Consider the following 16,820-nt stretch of genomic DNA (forward strand, 5'->3'; position numbering starts at 1 on the left):
AGAGGATGGGGAGGGTTACGGGTCAGCAAAAAATTAACGCCGAAGCCACAGGATGACTTTCAAATCAAAGACACAGTCTTTCTTAGACAAGCACCCCCAGGGAAATGAAAACGTATAAAATCACAGTAACGCTCCATTTCCCCTCATCTGTCCTGTCCGGCTGCCGACAGGAGGCTCAGGCACGCAGGCGGCTTACTAACAGGCTCCCCCACTGCTGGGGACGAGCCGGAGTTCCCCAGCAAGCCTTCACGATAGGCATGGAGGTCCCCAGAGTCCGAAGGTCTAGCCTTCTGGGCTTGAACCCCAGCCTGTGACGCTGAAGGCTGAAGAAAAGAGCCGGAACTGGGAGAAACCCCGCTCCAAGTACCAACAGTTCTCTCACCTTGCCATGATGCAGATGGCCGCAGAGGGTCACGTTTCTGATGAGCTCCGAGTTATCCATCAGATCTGCCAAAAAACTGAAGAGAAAGGAAACGAGAAAAGGGGTTTTGGCAAAAGTTTTCAAACGGGCAGAGGTGTAAAAGTGTTGCAGGTGTTTTTAGTTTTTCAGGAACAACTTTCAGAACCACACGAGGATGCTCAGAGGCAGACGTGAGCTTCTGCATCCGTACGGTTCTGGGAGTGGGATAGGCTTAGCCACCACGGTGACATAATCTGTGAAATGTCACGAGGATTTCAACAGTAAAATGAGATTTAAAAAGCAAGCAAGAACCCCCCCCAACCCAAATACCAGAACGAACACACATCCATGCATACTGGCCCTCTCAAAATCCTCAGGTTAGATGTCATCTGTCTATTCCACCGATGGTAAGGGGACTTAAAATAACTTTGGGATCTTCTCTTTTGAAACTGTCCTCAGAGCTAGTTAGCAAAAGTGTCATCTCATTAACAATGCTGTCCTGGCTGGTGTAGCTCAATGGATTGAGTACCGGCCTGCGAACCTAAAGGTTGCTGGTTCAATTGCCGGTCAGGGCACATGCCTGGGTTGAGGGCTAGGTCTGCAGCTGAGGGCGTGTGAGAGGCAACCAATGGGTGTGTCTCTCACACACTGATGTTTCTCTCCCTCTCTTTCTCCCTGCCTTCCCCTCTCTCTAAAAATAAACACATAAAATTAAAAAAAAAAAAACAATGCCAAGCAGAGGATTTCCATCTTGATCAAAACCAGCCCTGTCTTTCTTGCTTATCACCCACATTACTTATGACAAGTAGCCTTCAGATGACTTTGGCTCTTCAAACAAAAAATCTAGTCAGCTTTCACATACTGGAGATTTTAAAAAATCACCACTGAGAATAGAAAGGAAATAAAGCAAGTTCTGAAGATAACTGAAAAGTTGTTTCGAAAACGTCTGTCTGGGTAGCTCAGTTGGTTAGAGTGTTGTCCCGATACACCAAGGTTGCGGGTTCGGGTTCGATCCCTGGTTGGGGCACATACAAGAAGCAACCAGTGAATGCATCAATAAGTCCAACAACAAATCGCCACCTCTCTCTCTTCCTGTCTCTCTCTAAAAGTAATAAATAAAACGTATATTTAAAACAAACAAATCTGCCCTGGCTGGTGCAGCTCAGTGGACTAAGTGCAAACCAAACAACCACAGTTCGATTCCCAGTCAGGGCACATGCCTGGGTTGCAGGCCAGTTCCCAGCAGAGGCAACCATAAATTGGTATTTCTCTTTCTCTCTCCTTTCCTTCCCCTCTAAAGATAAATAAATAGAATCTTTTACAAAATAAAAAATGAATAAATAAAACAAACCAAAAATGTCTAAAGGATGGTGACGAGCTCAGCATGAGACAAGGACCCCGCTCGTTTGGGGACACACGACAACAACGTGGCTGAAAAAGTCCCACCATCTCACAGCAAGTCAGAAGCACTTCAGGTCATGAGGCCCCCACACCTGCATTTCATCAGTTTCAGTATTTCCCCAAACAGCTGGAAGGGCCTCAATCATTCTACACACACAGGGGTGGGCAAAAACAAGCTAACGGTTGTTTCTATGGACAACGCAACGAGTAATCAACAATTATACAAGAATAAACTCTGTGTTTCGAGTCCTCACGACTGTGAACCTACTCCTGCCCCACCCTGTACATCTACCCACTCGTGTGCTCCTTTTCAACACAATTGTTATGTTCCCAAACTCCTTAGCAACCTGGGTCAAAATAGGCGCTGGTGGTCTGATACCGACAACTGTAAGACCTGGCGCTCTCCAAAAGGCTGGCTGCCAATACCACGCTGAAGATTCGGAAGAAGAGGAAACAGCTGAGAACTGGACGAGAGCGAAGAGAAAAGTTACCGCTGAAACCAAACGTCCCAGCAACCTTACAAACTGGGGGAAATCTTGGCAAATTGTAGGGAGAGATTGTGCTTATGCAGTTCACTGGCTACTTCAACCACAAACCACCTCCTACACCCCCATAAAAATAATGAACCCACATTATTTATGAAGAGAGGCTGAGAGACATTGTAACTTACTCCATTTCGTACACGGTGACAGGTAATGTCTGCTCCATCAGAGTGAATTTCTTGGTTTTCACTGGCTTAATAATAGGTTCTGGGGGGAAAAGATTATTGATGTGCAGGTAGGCAGAAAACATAAAAACACAGAGCTCTGTTCCATTAGGCTGAGCTTTCAGAATGCATGATACATGACACCAATTTCTGTTGTTCTCAAGGATCACTCAGATGCTGAGAAAGCTCTGGGAGTGCTCCTTCGTGGAAGGCAGTAAAGGATCCTGAATTGTGGACTGAGTTGGACTTTATTTCATGGGAGAAAGGGATGGGGACTGGATATAGGTTGAGGTCAATGTCAGTTTAAAAATTCTCCCTGTATTTATAATAAAATGCAACTACTCAGAAGATAAACATAGTGAGGGCTGGTTAAAGGAACTGTGATTATTTGGATGTACAACACATCAGACCAGGGGAGAGTTTAAAAACAGTCTTCGAGCACCTCAACAGATGTTAGATAAATAAAGAAGTAGCTCTTATTTCCTCAGAAAAAAGCCATGAGTTTCACTGACTATTCAAACAGGGTTAACTGAATCTCAAACCAGAAACAGTACCGACGAACTGATCAACTCATTCACTGAACTCTCAGTTCTGCCGATGGCTACGCAGCGAAGCGTCCGGGTCTCACCGCCTCCTCGCACACCCTGGGCCCCCCCGCTCACCCGTGAGAGGCTGGGTGTCCTCCTCCTGGACGATGGTCTCCACCTCGGGGCCGTACACCTCCTCGGCCGTGGGGTAGTACTTCTTGTCCTCATGCAGCACCACCTCCATCCCTGGGTGGTCCTCGTCGTGATCGCCCACGTCCTCGTCGTCGTCATCGTCGTCCATCTGGAAGCAGGGGCGGGGAGGAGGCCGTAAGGAGCACGCACTCTTCCTGCTCCATAACGGACATTCCCAGGAGCGGACAGCAGTGACTTCACACGTGTGACAGCTTCTGATTTTGAGTGTCGTGCTAGATCAGCGGGTCGGGGCCCACCCTTGCGTGACCCTCCACGAAGAGAAGACTAGCGGCTACAGCCCCAGGTGGCTCTCCTCGGTCAAACGAGCCCCTTCCTACACGTGGGCCACGGGTCACAAGTGAATCGAGACTGGACAAATGGCTTATCACAACACACCCTCTTAAGGGAAAAAATAACTCCTTCCATGAGCAGAAACCAGGAAACGGAGGTAGAAACTGGGAATAAGCCCAGACCCTTAAATTTTCCACTTAGATTCACAGAACTGTTTCCAAAAAATACTTTTCTGGCAAAAATAACAGGTGTTGGTGAGGATGTGGAGAAACTAAAACCCTCACAAGCTGCCAGAGGGAATGTAAAACGGTGCGGCCACTTTGGAAAACAATTTGGTAGCTCCTCAAAAATGTTAAACACCGCCCTGGCTGGTGTGGCTCAGTGGACTGAGTGCTGGCCTGAGAACCGAAGGGCCGCTGGTTCGATTCCCAGTCAGGGCACGTGCCTGGGTTGTGGGCTAGGTCCCCATTGATGTTTCCCTGTCTTTCTCCTTCCCTTCCTCTCTCTAAAAATAAATAAATAAATAAAATCTTTAAATGTTAAACACCGAGTCACCATGTGACCCAACAATTCCATTCCTTAGATACGCAGACAAATGAAAACTTGTATTCATGCAAAAACTTATTGTTCGTGTAAGCAAATGCTCACAGCGGCACTGTCCATGATGGCCAGGGCCAACAGTGCAGACAACCCAGGCGTCAGTCAGCCGGTGACCAGATCAATAAAATGAGGTGCATCCGCAGGACGGAACATTGTTTGCAGTAAAAAGAAACACCTGTAGGTGCTGCAACGCTGATAAACCCTGAAGACGTTTTACTGAGTGAAAGGGACCAGGCAAGGGCGTCGCGGCCGAGAAACGGCCTCCGTTGGCTCTGGGCGGAGGAGTAATGCGATCAGACTTGTTTTAAAAAGATTCACTCTGGTTCCTGTACTGAGAATATACTGGAAGGAAGGAGGTTAACTAGCCATTGAGCCAGTTTCCTCCTGCCCCATACTGCTGAATTTTGAATCTAAGTGTAGGATTTTATGCAATAATTTCCAACTACCCGAGTGTCCTAATGGTAGCTCAAGCCCTACGAGTATAAGATAAAACTAAACAGGCTTTTTTATCCCGCCCCCCCGTCTGTCACAACCAGTGTGCATCTGGTGACCCAGCCCCCCTCATCCAAACAGTGGGCCCAACCTACACCTCCGCACTCTTTCACTGTGATGGATTTCTGTAGGCCTCCGGACCCGCCCTGCGCTAAAAGAAGGGTCCCAGCAGCTTACTTGGATCATGTCACGCCTTACTCCCAGTTCTCCATTCAAGGCCTTCCATGGTCTGCCCCCTGCACCCTGCTTCACACCCACAGCCATCCTGCAGCAACTGTGCGTCGGCCACCGGAAGCAGAAATCACCTTCTCTTAGCAGCCCTCCTCTGGGCCCCTGCTCACTGCACTCCTTCCTACTCTCCAATAAAATCCTATGTATCTCTCTTCTGTTACATACCTTCTTCAATAAAGAATGTTTTAAAAAAATCTACGCGTCCCACGTGGACTGGGAGGCCACAGGAACCCTTATCCTGCTAGCAGGAGTATGAACTAGCGCAGCCATGCTGAGGAGTAATCCAACAGGACGTAGTCCAGGCAGATTAACAAAGTATATACACGTGAAGTATTTATACATACATATTCATGTGTATATGAATGTATGTATGTGTACATTTACAGATTGTATTTATTTTTAGATTAATATTTAAAGATTAACATTTAAAGGTTGTATTTATTTTTAGAGAGAGGAAGGAAAGAGAAAGACAGGGAAAGATCAGTGTGTGGTTGCCTCTCATGTGCCCCCCACTGGGGACCTGGCCCATAACCCAGGCATGTGCCCTGACTGGGAATTGAATCATATGTATGTATACGTGTGTGTGTATATGATCCTATGATCAGCAACTCTGCTTTTGGGATTATAACCCAAAGAAATTGTCACACGGTGCATAAAAGCGAGAACATCCACTGCGGTGTTATTTGTGTTGAGGGAAGGCTGGCCGCAGGTTACCTAGGTGCCCATCACTAAGTAACACACACCAGAAAGATCAGATGCCTCGGATTAAGACATCCACACAGCAACAGAGACGGATCCTGAAATGCATCACTTGTCCCACGCTGAGTGGGCAAAAGTAAGAAACAGAATGATGCAGATAATATGATTCCATTTACCTTAATACACACACACAATGCAACTATACATTTTGCAACTATACAAACAAAAAACATACATACGTTAGATCAATTACTATGGCAACGGGTATGAGAATGAGATAAAAAGGAACTGGTTCATCGAACAAGAGCAGAGCCTCGCACAAGCAATAACGTGGTGTGTGAACTCGAGTGTGATGAACTTGACCTTCTGCACCGAGGTGGAAGCGTCCATACACAGCCTAACCATCTGTTCCATTGTTATCAACGGCTTTAGTGAGATGCAATTCACTTTCCATGCAATTTACCAATTTTATGTGCACAATTCAATGGTTTTTAGTATATTCAGAGTTGTGCAACCATCACCACAATCAATTTTAGATCATTTTTATCACCTGAAAACTCTGTACCCTTCAGCCACCATTGGCCAATTCCACGCCCCAACCCAGACAATCACTAATGATTCTGCCTTCTGTCTCCACAGGAGCCTCCCATCCTTCAAGTTCACTGCGCATGTGGCTTCCTCAGCTCCCTTTCTTGGTTTTCCCAGCCAGGACTAATCCCTCCTTAGGTCCTGTTACCATGGATATCAGTCAATATGCCTTAAATGGCATTCGCCCCTTGCTGGCCCATGTCACAGGCACTTCCGTGTGCACTTCACCTCCCCCGCAGGCACCGGGTTCCTGGGGGCAGGGACGGTACCCTGCCTCTCTCTGCATCGGGATTCCTTGCAAATAGTAAGAGCTCTCTATACACTTAGTGAACAAATTCTTGGGCTTTATTTAGCCTGGAATTCAAGTTTGTTGCAATCATTTTGAATTTAGACTCTGTTCCCCAATATATTAGCTTATGTGAAGAGCAAATTTTATAAACTTCTCTATCTTCACTTGTCATTGACAAAGAGGTTGAAAAGGACGGGACTGAGCACAGATGCCTGGGGCACGTCACAAGAGCTCTGGCAGTGACCCACTAATCAAAACCCTTCCGGTACCATTGTTCAGTGGTTGAACTGATATTCATTGGTATTTTTTCCATATTGGGACCCAGCCCACATCCTTCCCACAGGAATATCAGGAGATAGAGTGGCTACCTCACGAAGGGGAGTGAGATGGAATAAGACCCAAGGAATACGACCCATCTGTTTGGTGTGAAAGAGAATGTGTGCACGAATCACTTGTATAACGAAAATTATCTCTTTAAAATAATATTTTTACAAAGGAAATAATTGGTTTATAAGAAAAAAATACGAGATCAAATGCCTTGCCCAAATCAAGATATATGGTATCTACAGCATACCCTTCACTTGTACCTCAATCTTTTCATTGTAACAAGGAAAAAAAAACACACATACAAGCTTCCTACGTGTTCACCGTCATGTTTTAAAAATCCCTTCTTTTTTGCCGCAGATGCGTATCACACTAGCCTGTAGCTTCTGAAATGCAGTGCCTCGTCTCCATCTTTGAAAAGTAGGATGAGTTGCCTGATTGCCTTTCTAGCGCCACAACCAGGGTCCGGTTTCTTAAAGATGATCGCGGTGGCTCTCAGGTAACCTCTGCAAGGTGTCCCCACCGGCCCACCCAGGACCTGACGCACCTGCGCCTGGGAGCCTTGAATGCATCTAAGGCTGCAAGATGCTCTCTTTCCTCTTCCCCTACGTGGCTTCAATGCTCTTTCTCCAGCGTCTATTCTACTTTTTCTAGTTTGAAGGACATTTTCCCCGATGGAGAAGACAGATGGCAGCCGGGACATTTGCTCCGCTCCCTGATGTTCTCTTACTGTCACACCCCCACTGATGAGCAGTGGGCCTGCTGACTTCTTGCTCTGAACGCTGCTAAAACATTAAAGTCGCCTTTGGTGTCTTTGCAAGCCTCTGACCATTCTGGACGTCACCCTCCATAACCCTCCCCAAGGGGACTTGTAGTCATCGGCACCTTCGCTTTCTATTGCTTTTATTCATCTTTCAAAATCTGAGCTTATCGGAAACATGACTGTCTTTTATTTCCCTTTGGAACTTCAGTAGCTAAGTTCCTAGGTCAGGCGCAGTATAAGACCCCGGTAAGTCACATTATATTTTATTTACTTATCCCCTCCCGAGGGCATTTTTTTTCACTGCTTCTAGAGAGAAAGGAAGGGTAGGGGAAAGGGAGAGAGGGAAGGAGGGAAGAGGAGAGAGAGGAAGAGAGGGGGGGGGGAGAAGGGGGGGAGAGAGAGAAAGAAACATCGACTTGGTTGCCTTCTCATATATACCCCAACTGGGGATCAATCCCGTAACCTGGGTATGTGACCTGACCAGGAATTGAACCTGTGACCCTTCAGTCTACAGGATGACGCTCCAACCAACTGAGCCGCACCGGTCAGGGCAATAAGTCATCTTATAAACAGGGCAAAGTTAGAGATGCACACAGGTTTTATGGGAGCATGGAGGAATCAGTACTTTATTGTTTTAAAAAATAAAAAGAAGAGAAAAGCAACAATTTGTCTTACCTCATCAAGATCTTTGGTCTCTCTGCCCAATTCATCATCATCTTCATCAGAATCTAGCTCGGGTCCAATATAATTCCCAAACTCATCATACAAGTCGGTATCCATGATGCTAAAATTCAAGGAGAGGAGTCAGGTTCCGGCACGGTCACAGGGCCTCCGTGATGCGGCCCCGCCTGTCTAGGCTCGCAGTCGGCCAGACCCCTTCACACATCGCCTCTGCAGTCACCCCGACCTACTGGCCGCTCCCCAGAGCCCCGTACTCTCCCCTCCACTCTCTTCTATACTCACTGTCTCTGTTTACGTACTTCTTTCTGTAAAACCACAGAAATTTAAAATACCTTAATACCGGAAGAGCCCCATCAGCACCCAAGACGTCGGTGCAGGGGCTGCAGCGCCGTGGCCTGACTGCACACGGCCCTCCAGCTAAGAAAGCCTTTCACACTTTCAAAGAGTAGAAAATTCTAAAGGACACTATTTGATGAGCTACAAAAATTACATGAAACTCAAACTTCAATGTCTATAAAGACAGCCACCTGGGAACGCAGCCCCGCCCATTCATTCACATTGTCTGTGGCTGATCTCGCCCGGCATCTGCGGAGCTGCAACTGGGCCCACACGGCCTAGAAGGCCTAAAATATTTACTACAGGAAAGGTCTGCCAACTGGTGCGTTAGCATGTGTGGTTCTGACAAATAACATCCCCCTACGTAATCGTAACACAACCACCAAAATCAGAGAACCAGACACATGACTACCACCTAGTCCACAGATCCCGAGTTGCACAAACTGTCCTGATGGTGACAGGCACAGGCAAGGACCCAGCCCAGGACTGCATGTTGGCATTCAGCTGTCGTGTCTTTAGTCTCTTTCACTCTGGAACTGTTCCTCGGTCTTTCCTTGACTTTTATGACTTGATACCTTTGAAGATTACAGGCCAGTGCGTTGTGGAATGTCCCTTAACTTGGGTGTGTCTAATGTTTCCTCATGATTAGGTTAAGGTTATGCATTCCTGGCAGGAATATCACAGAAGTGATGCTAGGTGTTTTTTTTTAAGATTTTATTTATTTATCTTTAGAGGGGAAGGGTTAGGGAGAGAAACATCAATGTATGGTTGCCTCTTGTGCATCCCCTGCTGGGACCTGGCCTGCAACCCAGGCATGTGCCCAGATTGGGAATCGAATTGTGATCCTTTGGTTCACAGGCCCGCACTCAATCCATTGCGCTACACCAGCCAGGGCGTGATGCTATGTTCTTTCTAGTGCATCTCCTATCAGGTGGTACATAATTTTATTTTTTTAGAGAGAGAAAGGGAGAAAGAGAAACACTGATGGAAGAGAGAAACGCCAATAGGTTGCCTTCCGTACGCTCGTATGCACCCGGATCGGGAATTGAACCTGCAACCCTTTGGTTACGGGATGATGCTCCAACGGAGCCACACTGGTGAGGGTAGTACGTGATTTTAATTTGTCCCCTCAGTGGAGATGTTACCTTAATCACTTGATTACGCTGGTGTCTGCCAGGCTTTTGTACAGTAAAGTTACTTGTGTTCTTTGTAATTCGTATGTATTTTGTGGGGTTTCTCTACTTCAATTACTGGAATTCTATTTGAAGTACAGTTCAAATGCCACCTCTTTCAAGCTTTCCTACGCCCTCAGTTTCCCACTCCCCCATGCTGCTACAGCCTTCTGCACCTTTATCAGCATGCTATTGTTTGGCACGACAGTTAACTGTACTAATCACCACCAACAGCTCTACAGCTTACAAGCAATAAACAACCCAGCAGAGCGTGGGTTAAGGGCCTGGGCTCTGGAGCTGGAAGACCTGGATGTGAAGCCTAACTTCGTCAGTTCATAACTGTGCAACTTCAGGTAAGTTGCTTCTCCTCTCTAAACCTGTTTCCTCAACTGGAAAATGGAGCGAGCAATTTGCACTGCATGAAAAAAGATTATGAGCATTAAATAAGATAGTCTGTGTAAAAAATTTATCAGAGTCCTAGGTTCAGTAAATGTTAACTACCATTATTTTTTGGCCACTCTTGACCCCCAGGACCCTGTGTGCCTCGAGCATCAGTAGGCACTGTTAAATATTAAGTGAATGGGATGTCTAATTTTGAGATAGTTATTTCTTGCCCTAGATTAATCTTTCTGCCTTCCTCGATGCAATCTGTTGAGTGCTGATTGTAGGTAAAAGACAGAATTATGAGCTCCACGGACTAGTAACTAATGAGAGACAGACACACCGATTGGGTGCAATTGGTTACATCTCGTACACACCCCAAACTGGGAGCAAACCTGCAACCTGGGTATGTGCCCTGACTGGGACTCAAACCTATGACCCTCTTCAGTCTACAAGACAACACTCCAGCCAACTGAGCCACACCAGCCAGGGTGGTGTAACTTTTGACACCCGTAGAGATTCTTTTCATTTCCAAAGAGCCATTACATCTATGCTCATTTCGCTCTCCCAAGATCTATGAAGTGATTGCAGGCTGTTCATAGGACAAACCAAGGTAATTTCTGCTTCAGGGCCATTGTACTCGCTATTCTCCTCTAAAATGCTCTGCTTTTGGATTACTTATACCTTGTTCTTTCATTTCACCCAGGTCTCTAAATGTCACGTTTTCTGAGAAACCTTCACTTGTCACTCTAAAAAAGCGCCCCCCACACTCTCCAACCCCACGTTCACTGTTTCACTGTCACTAACATTTACCACTAGTTGAAATACATCGATCAATGTGTTTACTGTCATCTCCCCAACTGCAATTTAAACAAGGATTTTATTTTCCCCCACTTAGAACAGTGCCTGGCACAATACGGGGCCTCAATAAGTATTTGTTGAATGAATGAATGACTCCAACGAGGCACGGAGAAGACAGCTGATTCGCCCACTGTCGTACAGAGCTAGTACATTTCGGTACCGCACCTCACTGCAACTTCCCGCTATAACGCGGGTTCTAAAAGGAATGCAGAATAAGGATTGAGGAAGCTTAGCAGAACAGTGAAAGAATAACCTCAGCCCAAGGAAAGGATTTTACTTATGGACAACAATGAAGGAATCCCGGAATCCTGGAATGTGTGTTGGGGGTGGGGGGCGGGTCTTTCGTTCCCTTTCCCGCTACACATCTCAATTTACCCACGTGTAAAGTGAAAAAGGCAGACGGTATATATAAAGCCTCTCCCAGATCTGACGTTACTTAATCGCCCATCCCTCCGGAGCAACTTTCCCATGCCGTCGACCCGCGTCAGCTCAGCTCACCTCGCTTTTGCTCTGCCGAAAGCTCCAGGTAGGCCAACGGAGACCGCCTTCCGCCCCACGCAGCCGCACCGCCTGCGCCCGGTGTCCGGAAGGACCCCGGAGACGCCGCAGTCGCGTTTTGCCGCGGAGGACAGCCCTCTGCCGGAGGATCAGCTCGGAGCAATGGCGACCGCAGACACAAGTACAAGCGAGGTGGAGTTGTGGGCCCCCAACGGAGGCGCAGGCTGCTCCCAAGAGAGTGAGGCTAAAAGAGGATAGAGTCTAATCAGGCGCCTCCGGACCACACTGCAAGGGGGCCTTCGGGCCGATCACGTGGTCAGCGTGTTGGAGTAGTTGCTAAGCAACCAAAGCCGCTGGCCGTGGTCTATGAGGAGCGGTTGTGTACCAAAGTTATCTGGCAATCTCGGAAGAAAGCAAGGGAACCAAGGGCAGGGCTGTTGCGGTGACGGTCGGGGGGGCAAGAGGGTTAGTTATGTTTACTAAGAACAGGATAGAAACCAGAACACCTGAGTTCAATTCCTGGTCGGTCCAGCCCCTTTCTCGGTGTTCAGCTTACCCACGTCGGGGTGGCGGAGGAGGACTATAGGATTGCTCGCAGACACCCTGCTGACCTGCAGTAGGGCTGTTAGTGATGACTCCGCCGCAACATCTAGCTCACTGCGCAGCAATCTGGGGTTCCAAGGGGGTCTCACAGCGAGTAAAAGTCAGAGAGCCAAGACTGGAGACCATATAGATGATCTCCCTGTAGAACAGGTTCCTTAGCGTCAGATAAACGGAGGCTGCAGAGCTAAAGAGGTTGCCCAAACACAGCTCACTATATGGAAAAGTGACGGGACTGAATCCTGACATTCAAATGCTTCCTCATCTAAAGCACTGATGTTAAAATATTCCTAGAGACAGAGAAAAAAAATGAAGACATGGCTTCATACTGAAAGTCAGGACTCTTTTATTTTCAGTGACAAAATCTTAAGCAAATCCTCACTGTGTAAGATTTTTGTAAATCGCCCCCCTACCCACCCAAGATGAGTGACAAGTTATCCAGAGTGTTTTGGGTCATTTTGTGGGCTAGCAAAGAATCCAGGCCCACTCTCCTTCCTTTGTTATTGACCTTCCACTTATGTTTATTCCCTTTGCCTTTCCAGGCACAGGCCATGGAGAGGAATGACATCATTGACTTCAAGGCTTTGGAGAAAGAGCTGCAGGCTGCACTTGCCGCCGATGAGAAGTACCAGCGGGAGAACGCTGCCAAGTTACGGGCAGTGGAGCAGAGGGTGGCTTCCTATGAGGAGTTCAGGTTGGCTTCATGTCATTTTTCTCAGGCCTTCCTATTAAGGTGGAATGTAGTGGATAAGAGCCCATGCTTTAGAGTCAGACAATTCTGTGCTCAGTCCTGGTCCTGCCCTCCATGACCTGTATGATCTAGTGCAAGTCACTGAATCTCTCTGAGCCTCTGTTCCTCATCTGTAAGAGAGAGTAGCCATTACTATGATTGAATGAGTTATTACATGGAAGCCTTCTGAGCACAATGTCTGGGGCATGGGGCGTGCTTAAAAGCTGTCAGCTATTGTTGCTGCTGTTATTATTTTTATTATTGTCACACTGACCTGCCAACGGGTCCAGCCTGCATCATGCAAAGTCCAGCAACCCCATGGCTGCAGACAGCATTAGGTCCATTCCTTAATTCCTGTCCTTTGCCCACAGGGGTATTGTCCTGGCCTCCCATCTGAAGCCACTAGAGCGGAAAGACAAGATAGGAGGAGAGAGGACCATGCCCTGGAACTGTCACGCTACTCAGGGAACATCCTTCCAGGACAAAACCACAGCTATCACCCGGGTAGGTGAGGCCCAGCAGGACACCACCCTAAACTGCCAGTCCTGTTTTCTTATGACACATACCATTTCCTTATTTCTCACATTAAGCCAACAGAGGCAGGTTTCTGCCTCCGTCCCTGAAAGAAAAGCAACATCAGATGGTGAGGGCGAGTTCAGTAGCACAGAACAAACAGGAAACTGTGCGAGGCAGGTCCCTGGCTGCCAGCCCTTTGACTTGCATTCACAGATAGAGCTGGGTTGCTCCGGGTTCTCTGGTATGTAGTACGATGGCCCTGTGCCAGTGCCTGGAGGAAGACCCAGCCTGTCGGATCCTTAACACTCACCTTGAGTTCTTTCTCTCTTCCCGAGATTTTCAGTCACCCCTTCTGCCCTGCTTAGAGTAAACCCTGACTTCCTCTCACATTCATCAGTAGGAAAATCCTGGTACAACTGAAAATCTCAAATCATGGCCTGGGGCCATGGACCTTAGGGCCTTAGGACCCCCTCTCACCTGGAAATGAGACCCGCATGGACCAGAGCCTTCCCAGTGCTCAGAGAGCAGTAACAGCTGAGCCAAGGTGAAATCCCACAGGCTCCCCTCACTCTCGAGGTCACAGAGCAGCTGGAAGAGCTCTGGATTCCTCTTTCCTCTTTTGTGATCTAGGAGAAAACACCGCTGCAGCTGGAGACCTCAGCAGAGTTCTACCGGGACTGGCGGCGATACTTGCGGAGTGGGCCGGAGCGCTATCAGGCCCTGCTGCAGCTTGGAGGTCCCAAGCTAGGCCAGCTCTTCCAGACGGATGTGGGGTTTGGACTTCTAGGGGAGCTGCTGGTGGCACTGGCTGATCACGTGAGGCCAGCTGACCGGCTGGTGGTGCTGGGGATCCTGCGCAGCCTAGCCAGCACCGGGCGCTTCGCCCTGAACCTGAGCCTGATGAGCCACGCAGAGAGATCAAGCTGCAAAGGCTTGTTTCAGAAGCTGCAGGCCATGGGCACCCCCATACCTGTGAAGGAGGGTCTCGGCCAGGGGGAGCAGGGTCTGGAGGGGCAGCCTGATGGGCTCCAGGAGGAGGAGAGGCTCTTACAAGAGCTGCTAGAGTTGTACCAAGTGGATTTTTAGGACCAGTTATCTTTAGAGTTCCCCAGTGGTCACTGGAGGCTTGTGTTGGTGGTCCTGGGGGCTCGGCAGGACTGCAGTGAGAAACCCACACCCACTTCCCTTCCCAACTTAGAATCTTCAGAGCAAAAGCTGGAACCGAATCTTCCCCTCTTCTCCACCCCCTCAGTGGCTCGATATTCTGAACTGTGTAGATCCACAGGAAGTCAAAAGAGCTGTGCTTCCCACCCTTGAGGTCTGCCAAGCCGGTGGCTCATCATCACCCTCAGAGATGGGCACGTGCCCAACCAAATGCCGGCTACTCTGGTGACAGTCTCCACCCAAAAAAGGGAAAAAACAATATCATTCTGCCTCCATGGTAAACAAATACTGATCTGCATAGCTTTTAACAAGAATATTTACAACATAAAACCAATGAATGGACATTTAAAAGGGTCAAATATTACCTTATTCGAGGGGCAATATTTCCCCTGGGGACTGAGTTACTGGGCGGGCTGGGTCTGGGAGAGCCCAAGCCACCAGGGTAGGTCTGGGCAGACTGCCAGGCTTCTTCCAACGGCCAGATGGGGAAGGCGGTGGGCTTCCTTCAACCCCGGGGCTAACCAGAAGGAAGACCTCTCCACAGGCAGGCAGGGCAAGGCCAGGAGCCTGGAGGCGGGGCTTCCCTGTCCAGCCCCTAGGCCCTTGCTTCTGATTCCAATTTCTCCTGATCCATTCTTGGGTGAGTGCCAGTGTTCTAGAAAGGGGAGAGAGGGCCAGGTTCTAGAATGGCTTTTCCTGGAGATCACATCTGTCACCTTAGAAGGGCATCTTGTATGTCCGCTGGGAATAAGTTGCCTCGCCTTTGGCTATTGTCCCTGCAGATCGTGGCTTCTTTTCTTGGCTGCTTCATCCTTTCCTCATAAAGATCCTTCTCCCGGCGGTGATTTCTAGAAGTTCCATAGGCTTTAGTATCTTGGTTTTGCCTTGGCCCTTCTGGCCCTTCGGGCCCTCCCCTGCTTCTGGCATGAACCTGGCCCGTGCCACTGTGCTCCTGTGGGCGTGGGGGAGCCTCCAGGCCTTTGAAATTGTGGAGAAGGAGGACATTTTCCAGAGGACCCCCTGTCCTGCTTTCTTGATGTTCGACAATGCGGCCTACCTGGCCGACATGAGCTTCGAGCTGCCCTGCCACTGTAAGCCCGAGGAGGTGCCTGCAGTGGTCTGGTACTATCAGAAGCACCTGGGCAGCAGCCACACCACCGTCCTGACGGACTTCGACGGGCGCGTGCTGACGGAGGCAGCCCACGTGCGGGTGGGCAGTGACCTGCTGGTCCGCTTCAGCATCCGCATGTTCAGCCTTTTGGTTTTCCGGGCCCAGCCCGAGGACTCAGGCTTGTATTTTTGTGGCACGCGCAAGGGGGACTACTTCTATGCCTACGATGTGGACATCCAGAGCGGCGAGAGAATGGTGGCCACCTTCAAGGACCTGGGCCAGGAGCCCTTTGCGGACGAGTACCATGGGAGCCTCCATGTCTTCACCACCTTCTGGGAGTGGACCCCCTGTGACCGCTGCGGGGTGCGTGGGGAGCAGTGGCGCATTGGCCTCTGCTACCTGCAGAGCCCGGACCTCTCCCCACGCTTCCGTAAGACTCTGCCAGACGTGGTATCCTGCGGTTCACGGGCTGTGCCCAGGAAGCTTCAGGCCCAGGCCAAGGACCACACGCCCGAGCTGCTGGTTCAGAGCTGCATGGCGCCCTGCCAGAATGTGACGACAGTCCGCAGGGGTGTGATGGCCATTTTCAACTACGTGTCCAAAGTGGGCAGCCGGCCCTGGGTGCCCCCGGTGCCCATTCAGTACCACCAGCAAAGGCTGGGTCACGGACTCATCATCTCGTGCCCGGGAGCCCGGCCAGAGCATGCGGTGGCCTGGGACAAGGACCACCAGGGCTTCTATCGCACCCAGTACTTGAAGGGTGTCAACAGGTCCATGAGGGTGTTCATCGACCACGGCAATCACCTCCACATCCGCTTCACCCAGCTGGACGACAGGGGCACTTACTACTGCTGGCGGCAGGGTGTGCGGATCGCCGGGTTCCGACTGGGCGTGACCTCGCGAGGGCACTACAAGGTCTCATTCTCAGACCCTGAGTTCCGCTCTGCCCTGGAGCTCACCCTAATAGGGTACCTGCTCCTCACGGCAGTCTTCGTCACCATTCACCTTTGTCGCTGCTGCTGCTACTTGTTTCGCTGTTATCCCAGCTTCTCCCCCTAGGCTCTCTCCCCACCACCTCTGAAGAACCGTGTGCTCAAGTGTGTTTGTTAAATGACTCCAGGTGCCTCTGGGTAGGCACCCTGGGCTGGGACATGGGGCAAATGGGTAGGGACACATTTGTTAGTTACAACCTGCTCCCCATTTTCTTGGGCACATCTGGGACTTGACCTGGGAAGTGGGGAAGCCTGAGGTGGGTGGGAGATGGGGA

At 49.3% G+C, this 16,820-nt stretch overlaps 3 protein-coding genes across 4 annotated transcripts in view; 2 read left to right on the top strand and 1 right to left on the bottom strand.

Moving 5' to 3' along the window:
* The window catches only part of EFTUD2 (elongation factor Tu GTP binding domain containing 2), a 33,822-nt gene extending 22,198 nt beyond the window's left edge, over positions 1-11,624 (bottom strand). The window contains exons 1-5 of the mRNA XM_037162139.2: positions 11,433-11,624; positions 8,179-8,287; positions 3,170-3,335; positions 2,472-2,550; positions 383-458 (exon numbers count right to left, since the gene is read on the bottom strand). Coding sequence (XP_037018034.2) covers positions 383-458; positions 2,472-2,550; positions 3,170-3,335; positions 8,179-8,283 — 426 coding nt within the window. The 5' untranslated portion in view covers positions 8,284-8,287; positions 11,433-11,624. The remainder of the gene's footprint in view (positions 1-382; positions 459-2,471; positions 2,551-3,169; positions 3,336-8,178; positions 8,288-11,432) is intronic.
* Positions 11,545-14,380, top strand: CCDC103 (coiled-coil domain containing 103). Of its 2 annotated transcripts, none has more exons than XM_037162134.2 (4): positions 11,545-11,624; positions 12,575-12,726; positions 13,134-13,266; positions 13,909-14,380. In XM_037162134.2, the coding sequence occupies exons 1-4, from the start codon at positions 11,595-11,597 to the stop codon at positions 14,362-14,364; spliced, it is 771 nt and encodes a 256-aa protein (XP_037018029.2). In that variant the 5' UTR covers positions 11,545-11,594; the 3' UTR covers positions 14,365-14,380. The 2 variants fall into 2 exon arrangements, with proteins under 2 accessions (XP_037018029.2, XP_037018030.2); XM_037162135.2 differs by lacking the exon at positions 11,545-11,624 and adding an exon at positions 11,801-11,897.
* A 987-nt stretch (positions 14,381-15,367) lies between these two features.
* Positions 15,368-16,801, top strand: FAM187A (family with sequence similarity 187 member A). Its single transcript, XM_037162133.2, has one exon. It carries the CDS (start codon positions 15,368-15,370, stop codon positions 16,610-16,612), a length of 1,245 nt encoding a protein of 414 aa, XP_037018028.2. The 3' UTR covers positions 16,613-16,801.
* Positions 16,802-16,820: the final 19 nt, after the last annotated feature.

This window comes from Artibeus jamaicensis, unplaced genomic scaffold, assembly GCF_021234435.1.
Source record: "Artibeus jamaicensis isolate MK-2021 breed Jamaican fruit bat unplaced genomic scaffold, CSHL_Jam_final contig_2259, whole genome shotgun sequence".
NCBI lineage: Eukaryota > Metazoa > Chordata > Mammalia > Chiroptera > Phyllostomidae > Artibeus > Artibeus jamaicensis.